Here is a 10,207-nt window from a genome sequence, read left to right as displayed (position 1 = left end):
TGTGGAGGAAGAAACAGTTAACATTTGAGGTCTGTGACCTTTCATCAGAATTTTCATCAAAATCAGGATTCGTCCAGCTCTTCATAATATTCCGTATCTTGAAACATTTGTCCAATAAAATTGAAACTTTACATTTTCTAGAGAAAAAGCAGTAACTTCGATTCTGAACAAAAAACTGTGTGAATGGATAATCGTAAATCGGATCTCTCCAAAACATTCAACGTTTCCACAGACCAGAGGCCCACAGGGCTGAGCGTGATGACGAAATCAAGCGGCTGCTCGCAGTGGCCTGTGGGAGTTGTAGTTTTACTTGTGAGAATAATTAAGGAGGATCACGCGAGTGATTCGAGTTGGGAAAAGCAATTAACAATTTAGCACGGCTTATTCTGGGCAGTGGGATGTGAGCAGCGCGAGCAGTCCGGGGTTTGGAACGCGGTGTCGGCAAGCGGACTGCACAGGATTCTCCCAGAATGCCGGCGCCTGCGCAGTGCAGCGTCCCCAGTTCAGTGATGTCGTGGCGTTGTGAGGAAGTCAGTGACAAAAGTTCCTCTGTACTGTCTTATAGATAGAGTGACATCGTTATAGGAGGGCAAAACTAATTCAGACTACCGGAAAAATGAGACGTGCAGGCTTGGGTAAGACGAGAATGTTAGACATTTTTTAAAAAATCACATTGAAATGATGTACGGTGTTTGCAGACGGTACACATTTTCTGGAATGCAGGTCCCAGGCCACCAGTTAACTGATAGCAGTATTATTGATCTGTAATACTCCTATTTACATCACTGGTAGAATTTAATAGAATCGATTTGCAGAAAGAACCAACTGCCTTGAAGGAAAGGGCAAGAGATTAGAGGGGGAGCAGCTAACTATCTAGAACCCGATCCACAAAACCGCAGTTCCTAAACTGCATAATTTCTGAAAATACAGTTACATTTGGGAGTGGTGTATGAGAGAAGATGCTACAGTGAAATTCAATATATAGTATTTATTGCACACTTGGAAGAAGCCACATTTACTGAACACTTACATAGATTACTTGATTTCAACCATTAGGATTTGTATAACACTTACAGAAAAATGTCCCAAGGTGCTTCACAGGTACAGAAAAAATGGATGCTAAATCAAAGGAAATGTTAGGAGGTGGTGACTATATTGGTATTAAGGATGGTCTCAAAGGAAAATGATGAGTTGGAGAGACATATTTCCAGAATGTGGGGCTGAGGTAGCTGAAGGCACAGTCACTGTTGTTGAGGAGACTGAGGAGTGGCACAAGAGGCTGGTGTTGGAGGAATGAATGTTGTAGGACTTGAGATTATGGAAATATGGAGGGGCAAGGTCGTGAAAGGATTTAAACACAAGAATGAGAATTTAAAATTTGAGGCTTTTGTCTGGGACAGTGAACCAGTGTGGGCTAGTGAGAAAGGCTGATAGGTGAATGGAACTTAATAAGGGTTAGACTACAGGAAGATGAGTTTTGGATGAGCTGAAGATTATGGAACATGGATGATGTGAAATCCGCCTGGAGAGCATTGGAATAGTCAAGTCCGTGGTGACAAAGGCACAGATATGGGTTTCAGCCACACAGAAGCTGAGGTAAGGGTGGTGGTAGGCACTGTTACAAAGGAGCCATTAGGTGGCTCCTATGATGAAGAAGATATGGTTCAGATGTTCAGTTCAGGGTTAAACAAGATTCTGAGTTTGAACAGTCTGCTTAGCTGAGACAGAGAGAGGGATAAAATTTGTGGCAGAGGCCAATGCTGGCTTCAGTCTTGCCACTGTTAAACTAGATGAAATTGGCAGTAATCCAAGATTATATGTTGGATAAGCAGTTGACAGCACTAGAGCAGTAAGGGGCTGAAAGAGATGATGGAGAGGGAGAGCTGGATGTCAAATTGTCCAGAAAACTAATTTCACAGTTTATATTGCTAAATACAAAATTGGTGATATCACAATGATAGGAGCATCAATATAACAGCTGAAAATAATCTGGCAATGTCGAATTTCTTCGTTATTTGATTGCTTTATATTATTTAAATTAAAATAGTTGTGAATTTTTTAAAATGGTTTATATTGCTAAGATGCGTCAAAAAAGTTGGTGATTTAATTTCTGTAAGTATCCCAGAATTAATTGTATTCTAGAACACTGTCATTTCTGTCTTGTCTTCTCATCTCTACTATATTTTCAGGACTTTTGTAATGTTGAAAGATGCACACTCCTACATGTAGCACAAAATCAACATTCTTGTGTTTGGAACCATTTGTTACCTTACAAAAATAAATGTCAGCATTTCACCTTTACACAATTAATTCATTTATCTCTTACCCACCTCCAGGAGAAGGATCGCCTGCTTACGCTGGAAGTGGTTACAGCGTGTATGAAGAGGAAAATGATAAATTAACAGAGGGCCTTCGAGAAAAAGTAACTGCATTAAAATCAGTAAGTTCAAATACATGTAAACAATTATTTAAGTTTTAAATTAACTGATAACAGTTTTGATATAGTACATTTCTTCATTTTCATTGTATATGATATTTATGACATATTTCCTTGCATTAATTTTCTCGGGCACTAAAATTAATACAGAATGTCAATGCATACATTCTGCTTCTGTGAACTTGAAGTTGCTTAATTTAAATATCATTAAAATAGTGCAAAAAACTCTGTACTGCTGTATTAAAATTGCTTAATTCAAATATCTGGATTTCTTTTTGAGCAAAACTTGACTTTTAGTTAACAGACTGTACCTTGAACTGACTACTGTAAAAAAAATATCAGTGGACTCATTATTTTATAACTGCTTTTTTTGTTTCTAGGACATGAAAGATTAATTATTAATCACTAGTTATTCATTGAATGAATTGCCTCTCATCAATGAAACTAAGACAGCAGAATAAGGTGTCAATAGAGGAGAAATTAATATTAAAAAATAATGATGCTGCTAGAAGAGCTCAAATTATGTTTTGAGCTGTAAGATCAATTGTTGTGCTTGGTGGGTTTTGCTGGAGAATAGAACTCTTTTACACAGGCCAGATGCTGACCCCAACCATGGGGTAAAATTTCCCTCTGACATTTGTAACAAAATCAACGACTTGAGTACAAGTTTATGGTTTTGCTACTAATAGTGAACTGGGAAATTTTCTCTTGAAGTATCTTAACTCAATCTCAGCAAAGTATCCTCAGCCACATTTTTACTATTTTCCATACTTGATGTTTACCTTTGCACAAGTTTTACCTGCAAAAGTTAATAATGAATGAACAGCTTTGTTTATCTTAAAAAAAAAATGTAGCCTTCTGTTGCAGTTGTATTATGGTTTAAGAACTGCAATGTTTGTGATTTATTTTTATTCTCCATGTATACACACACCTTTACATTGCACAGCAATATGAATCAATGCATAAACTGTGGGATCTAATTCAAATAATAATGTACAATGAACATCTCCACTCAGTCCGTAAGCATGACCCCAAGCTTCCGGTTGCTGGCCATTTCAAAACCACCATCACCACCACCCCCCCCGCCCCACCGCTCTCATGCTCACATCTCTCTCCTGGGATTGCTGCAGTGTTCCAGCGAACATCAACACTTCCAGCATCTGCAGTATTTTGCTTTTATTATTAATGAAGTTGTCAATTGTTTATCCCTTTTATGCTTCATGCTTTTGAATCTCCCTTTCCCACTCACTGGATCGAGAGATGTAAATTGAGTTAAAATAAGCAGAGGAAGGACAAAATCTCATTGGCGCGGGGGGGGGAGGGGGAAGAATAATAATTTGAACAGCCGTTTCCATAATTAATGATGTGATGTCAGACCCCGGTGCAAATTATCCAAGTCTGTTGGCTCCCAGTGACCACCAGGACCAACTTTGTGAGATGTAAAGGATGTCTCTACCTGCACTGTTGTTTTGCCATCAAATATATACAAGAAAAAGTTCCATGACATAAGGCATTGAAAGAAAATTGCATCATAAACTTGGCTAAAGTAGAACATATTTTAAAGTGTAAAACATGGAATAAGATAACTATTGTCTGCTGTTAAACATTTGGTGTTTGTTCTTGTTCCCTCTCTTCACACAGCTTTCCATAGATATTGGAACTGAAGTTAAATACCATAATAAACTCCTGGATGAAATGGTATGTATTGCATACTCTTTCAAGGTGTCCTTAATGAATGTATCTTGAATATTGCCCTGGTAGGTGGGAGAGGGGTTTCCAGCTACATCCATTGGCCAAGTCACAATTTCAACTGGCAGATAGCAAAGCTTCAATTTGGTCCAGTGGTAAGATAGTTCTTCTTAGTAAACATTCAATGCTTAATATAAAGGCCTCTTTACCTCAATAAGGGATTGTGCTGGAAGTTGGTTTTTCCAATAAATTTGTTGATGTTTATCAAGGAATGTCACTTCATGGCTATCCTGTCAATGGCAACAGGACATCACTAGGAGTTTCTCAGGGTAGTAGCCTAGGCCCTACCATCTCCAGCTGCTTCATCAATGACCTTCCCTGCAACATAAGGTCAGAAGTTGGGATGTTCGCTGATAATTGCGCAGTGTTCAGTCCCATTTGCAACTCCTCATACCGAATCAGTGCATGCCCACATGCAGCAAAACCTGGACAACATTCAGGCTTGGACTGAAAAGTGGCAAGTGACATTTGCGCCACACAAGTGCCAGGCAATGACCATCTCCAACAAGAGAGACTCTAACCATCTCCTCTTGTTATTCAACGGCATTACCATCGCTGAATCCCCCACTGTCAACATCCTGAGGGTTACCATTGACCAGAAACTTAACTGGACTAGCCATATGAATACTGTGGCTGTAAGAGCAGGCCAGAGGCTGGGAATTCTGTGGCGAATAACCCACTTCCTGATGCCCCAAAGCCTGTCCACCATCTACAAGGCACGAGTCAGAATTGTTATGGAATGCTGTCCAGTTTCCTGGATGAATGCAGCTCCAACAACACTCAAGAATCTCCCCACCATCCACCACCTTAAATGCTCATTCCCTCCACCACTGGGGTACAGCGGCAGCAGTGTGTACCATCTTCAAGATGCATTGCAGCAACTTACCTAAGCTCCTTTGACAGCACCTTCCAAACCCGTGACCTCCACCACCTAGAATGACAAGGCAGCAGAAGTGTGGGAACACTACCATCTGCAAGTTCCCCTCCAAATCACACATCATCCAGACTTGGAAATATATTGCTGTTTCTTCACTGTCGCTGGGTCAAATTCCTGGAAAACTCTCCTGAACAGCATCGCAGGTGTACGGGCCGCACTGGTTCAAGAAGGCGGCTCACTACCACCTTCTCAAGGGAAATTAGGGTTGGCAATAAATGCTGGCCTTACCAGCAATGCCCACATCCCAAGAACGAATTTTAAAAAAAGTAGCAACACATTTTACAGGTGGAAATTCACCAGTCTCTGTTCATTTATACAAACAAATGGAAATGATATTAAGCTGGGCAAGTCATTAAGTGCCATTCTGGTAGATATATCAATAAAAAGAAGCTAAGCCCCTGTGCTGCTATGGTAGTGATATTATTTAAAACAAAGATGTGCATGATGGGTGAAGAAGTACAGAGGCTGAAGAGTTGCACTGGTGTACAGTGGGCGGCAGAGTGGCGCAGTGGTTAGCACCGCAGCCTCACAGCTCCAGCGACCCGGGTTCAGTTCTGGGTATTGCCTGTACGGAGTTTGCAAGTTCTCCCTGTGTCTGCGTGGGTTTCCGCCGGGTGCTCCAGTTTCCTCCCACCTCCAAAAGACTTGCAGGTTGATAGGTAAATTGGCCATTGTAAATTGCCCCTAGTGTAGGTAAGTGGTAGGAGAATGGTGGGGATGTGGTAGAGAATATGGGATTAATGTAGGATTAGTATAAATGGGTGGTTGTTGGTCGGCACAGACTCGGTGGGCTGAAGGGCCTGTTTCAGTGCTGTATCTATAAATAAAAAAATTAATAAATAAACTGAAAACAGATGAATTAGGGTAGAAATGATGTGGCAAAATTTATAACTGGTTAAAAATGGTTTGAAACAGATGAATTGGTAAACACTATTTGCTACTCAAAGCACACTACTGTAGAAAGATGTCCGTTTCCTGTAGGTCTTTGCTTTTTAAGTTGTTGGAAATGTAGCAGTTTCTTTAACATTAAGATAAAATACATTATTATGGTAAAGCATCCGATTGCCTTGTGTAAAAAGTTGCACATAATGCAAAATATACATTAAAATAATGTTTCATTGGGTGTTCAACTATGTATTTATACACTGTGTTCACAGGATACAGGATTTGAATCTACAGGTGGACTGTTGGGAGCAACCATGGGTAGACTCAAACACTTATCTCGTGGGAGCCAAGCAAAAGTGATATGCTACATGATGCTATTTGCATTTTTTGTATTCTTTGTACTTTATTGGGTTATTAAACTGAGGTGAAATAAATTTGTGCCACTCCAGTATTTGGATCTAACTCATTACATAAAACTAAAAAGCTATTTTCTGAAATAATTCAGGTATAATTAATCTTAGACTTCTTTCAGAGAATGCTGTTGCATTCATGTTGTAAATTATAGTTTCATGTTCTCTGCCATTCTCTCACAGTGGTTGCCATTCAGATTAAGTTTTCATGTTCATGAAAATAATCAGGAATGGTATAATTACTCTGAAATTTAAAACTAATTTTGCTTATTTTCTTGTAGCATGTATACTGCTGTATAATGGTGTTGGTTGTGCCAATAGTTTTGAAAGATAGTGAGAAATTAAATGAAAAATAACATCCTACTTTTTAAGTGTTAACCAATTAATACAGTTCATTTTCTAATTTCTGCAAATTGGATTGGGCTGTAGTGGAAGGGAAACCAAGTAGAACTGAATCATCCTGGGACACTCTTGAATCTTACATTTATTGTTTATCCCTTAATAACTAGAATTGCATGGGAAGCAGCTATAATATATTTCAAAACATACAATTACCCCTTTAATATCTTTGGATCGTCACACACAAGTTTTGACAAGTTTTTCTATCCCCTTGCAACAAATTGAGAGATTTTCTAATCTTGTTTTGATGCAACATTGAATTCTCTTTTCAGTAGCTTTTGTTCCCTACACGGTCTTTAAACTGAGACGTGAAACCCATAATCAGACCTCCCTACCAGGCTGCTTTCATACATTTTTTAGAAACAGTGCCGCACTCATGGAGTTGCTTCTTCTAGATAGGATCAGGAGCTTGAGTGGTACAAGTTGTTGATACTCCAGCATACTGTGTCAGCTTTCTGCCATAAGATTATTTTTATATAGCAAATTCCTTAAAGGAGTATTGTTGTATATCATTATTGTTTACATTTTTGTAAAATGCGCTGCTATGATATTTGTGACACCAGTGCTTGTGATGTTGATTGGAGTATTGTAAGTTCTAGAATGATCATGGAAATGAATGGGTATGATGGGGCAGCAGAAGTAAAGTGCATTCCTATAGGAAGGATTGCTCCTTTGGACATCCTAATGCATAGTTGAAGAGAGATGACGGAAGACTGATTGATTGTCCTTTTGGTCAAATAATAATGCCTTGGAGTCTAAAGAGAACAACTTTAGTTGGTTTCTAAGAAGGTATGAATTTTAAAGGGGCTTTTCATGATTTATGCCTGCTCCATTTTGACCAGTTTTTTTTTTTTACCAATTTTATAATGCTTTGGCAGACCTTGAATTTTAAAATTTTTTGAGCAATAAGTAGTTTCTAGAATTTCTCACTGATATTTATGGCAGCTGTGAAAGTTTAAAGAGTACCTTCCTAACAGCACTGTGGGTATACCTACCCCACATGGACTGCAGTGGTTCAAGAAGGCAGCTCACCATCACCTTCTGAAGGGCAGTTAAGGATGGGCAATAAGTGCTGTCCCAGCCAGTGACACCCACATTCCATGAACGAATAAAGAGCATTTTTAAGTGGGAAGCTTTCAAGAGTGGTGCTTAACTTCCAGTGAGTAAGAGATAGATCAGATCTCTTGTAATTCAGATCATCAGTAACTCCTATAAACAATCTATAAACAGTTGGATGAGCATCTGAGGTAACTAATTGTCTTTAGAATTTATCTACAGTAGTTGTCAACAACCACTATGTTCATGAATATTGTGTAATTTTCCTTTAAAGTAAATAAATCTTAGGAAGAACTTTAAAATCTTGAGTATTGCTGAAAACATAGACATTTTGTCAAAGCATTTCATCTTGCACTCATCAGGACAATTTGCAAGAATATCAATGTAAGGGGAAAAAACTTAAGATTCCCTGGTATTCCAAAACAGCTGGAGTTATTTAAAGGGATCATTTCAATGCTGGAGTCTGGGTTTGTCTTGCCTCTCTGGTATTTGTAAGGATGCTGATTGAATGAAGTGGGAAGTTTCACCTCAGTCCCTTGAGGGCACAATCCATAGCACAAAAGTGCTAATAATTCAACATCAATTGGCAGTCTCACCTGAAGATTACTGACTGATGTAGGAGGGCTCTGTTCAAATTGTGATTTTAGAATTTTCTCATGAATTGCTAATTTTACATGTTCAAAATTCTGTTCTGTGATAGCAATTTAGAAACTTTTTTTCATTCACAATGCAATTGTCATTTGTAATCAAAGTACAAGCTAAAGTACTTTTGCTCAGTGAATTAAAATTGATGGATTTTGTTTTACTTGTCAAATAGTTTTTTTCCTTCTAATGATTTTAGTCATTTCAGTGGAACATAAAATAATGGAAAATGGAAACTTTGGCATAAAAACATTTATGTATGTCTGTATATTGAAGAATAATTGGAGTTTGATTTAGATGTAACCCTGTAACTGCTCAGTGGTAAATCAGTGTAGGAAGGATTTTTTGTTAGCCATATCTCAATTAAGTGCAGCACATTTTTCAAACCTGGTTTTCTTTTTACAATTCCATCTCGAATGTACTCAAATTGTTTGTGTCTGCCATAAACAAAACATTCCACAATGATTTTCAGCAGGGAATGGATACTAAGCAGGAGTTGAGAGAAAGGTTATGGAGATAACTGAAGCTGTCCCCAAAGAAAAGGTATTGGTGTCTTTTGCAGGTGAGGAGAGATGGAGCACTGAGTCTGGAGTCCTCGACAATAGTACTGCACTTGGAGGAGACGAAGAAGAGCAATTTAGCACAACTCCAAATGAACTAATGGTGGAATTGCACTGTGCTGCAGTGAAGGACTGTGGCACTTCGATGAAAAAGCAGTTCAAATGATAGAAAGCAGGTGTCAGCTTAGGTGGCCAGTGTGTGATGCAGAATAATGCACCTTTGCAGGTTCAACCCCCATACTGGCTGAGCTAGTTTTTGGTCCCTGCCTCCTTGTCTTGCCCTGTAGTGATGTGATAGCATAAGCCATGATTAGCAACCCTTGGACAACGAGGACACTACATAGAGAATTATAGAAAGGCAACAATTTAAGATCTGCTGTAGGTGATTAATCTAAAATTAACAGTAAAGTGCAGGAGAGTATGCTATTTTTAATAGGGTTCCTGGTGGTGAAACTCGATGTGTATAAATTACTCGAATATTCCATCGTTGTCCCCTGTTAGAAACATTGTTGGCTATTGACAATATAAATCTGGTGGCAATACAAACTTGTATTTTCCCATAGACAAGCTAACATTATCCTCAGTCCTGGTGCTATTGATTCATTACATCACCAGCATCGTTTGGAGCACTTCTGAACAGTGATATGATACATTGTGCTGAATGTTGTGCTGGCATTATAGTGGACCATAAGTGCACAGCACAATCAATATCCAAAATTTGTTGCCAGATATTCATCAAGAATAAGCATGGAAGGAAATTAATTATAGGTATTTTTGTAATGCTGGGGGTGGTGCCAGTAAGATGGATTGATAACAGGAATATGCTAAATTATTAAGAAGCTTTTGGACATTTTACTTGCATTATGGTATGATCATTGAATACAAAAGGAACTGTAACCATAGCTCTAGAAGGATGCATAACTAAAGTTATAAATCTCACTTTCCCCCCTTTTTGTCCATCAATTTTACAACCTGGATAGAATTGTTCGAAAATTCCATGTCAAAGATTTTTTTTTTTTACTTACTGCAGCTGTGTCCATTCATTAAAGTGAAAGGGACATGTAGGAGGGAGTCCAAAATGGCACAGGTGCCCATCCCATGACTGAAGTGCCATATTGGATCAGGTGCCACA

General features: G+C 38.7%; 1 protein-coding gene across 1 annotated transcript; it reads left to right on the top strand.

Annotated features, from left to right (window-relative positions):
- Window positions 1–487: 487 nt before the first annotated feature.
- Window positions 488–8,673, top strand: bet1 (Bet1 golgi vesicular membrane trafficking protein). Its single transcript, XM_068009954.1, has 4 exons — window positions 488–635; window positions 2,337–2,440; window positions 4,079–4,135; window positions 6,281–8,673. Exons 1-4 carry the CDS (start codon window positions 617–619, stop codon window positions 6,434–6,436), a joined length of 336 nt encoding a protein of 111 aa, XP_067866055.1. The 5' UTR covers window positions 488–616; the 3' UTR covers window positions 6,437–8,673.
- Window positions 8,674–10,207: the final 1,534 nt, after the last annotated feature.

This window comes from Heterodontus francisci, chromosome 2, assembly GCF_036365525.1.
Source record: "Heterodontus francisci isolate sHetFra1 chromosome 2, sHetFra1.hap1, whole genome shotgun sequence".
NCBI lineage: Eukaryota > Metazoa > Chordata > Chondrichthyes > Heterodontiformes > Heterodontidae > Heterodontus > Heterodontus francisci.
This window is presented reverse-complemented; position numbering and strand designations above follow the sequence as displayed.

Excerpts from the sequence above, each read along its gene's own strand:
- bet1 (XM_068009954.1), top strand. Across the intron at positions 2,441-4,078 it reads AAGTAACTGCATTAAAATCA|CTTTCCATAGATATTGGAAC; the intron begins GTAAGTTCAAAT and ends CTCTTCACACAG. Across the intron at positions 4,136-6,280 it reads ATAAACTCCTGGATGAAATG|GATACAGGATTTGAATCTAC; the intron begins GTATGTATTGCA and ends CTGTGTTCACAG.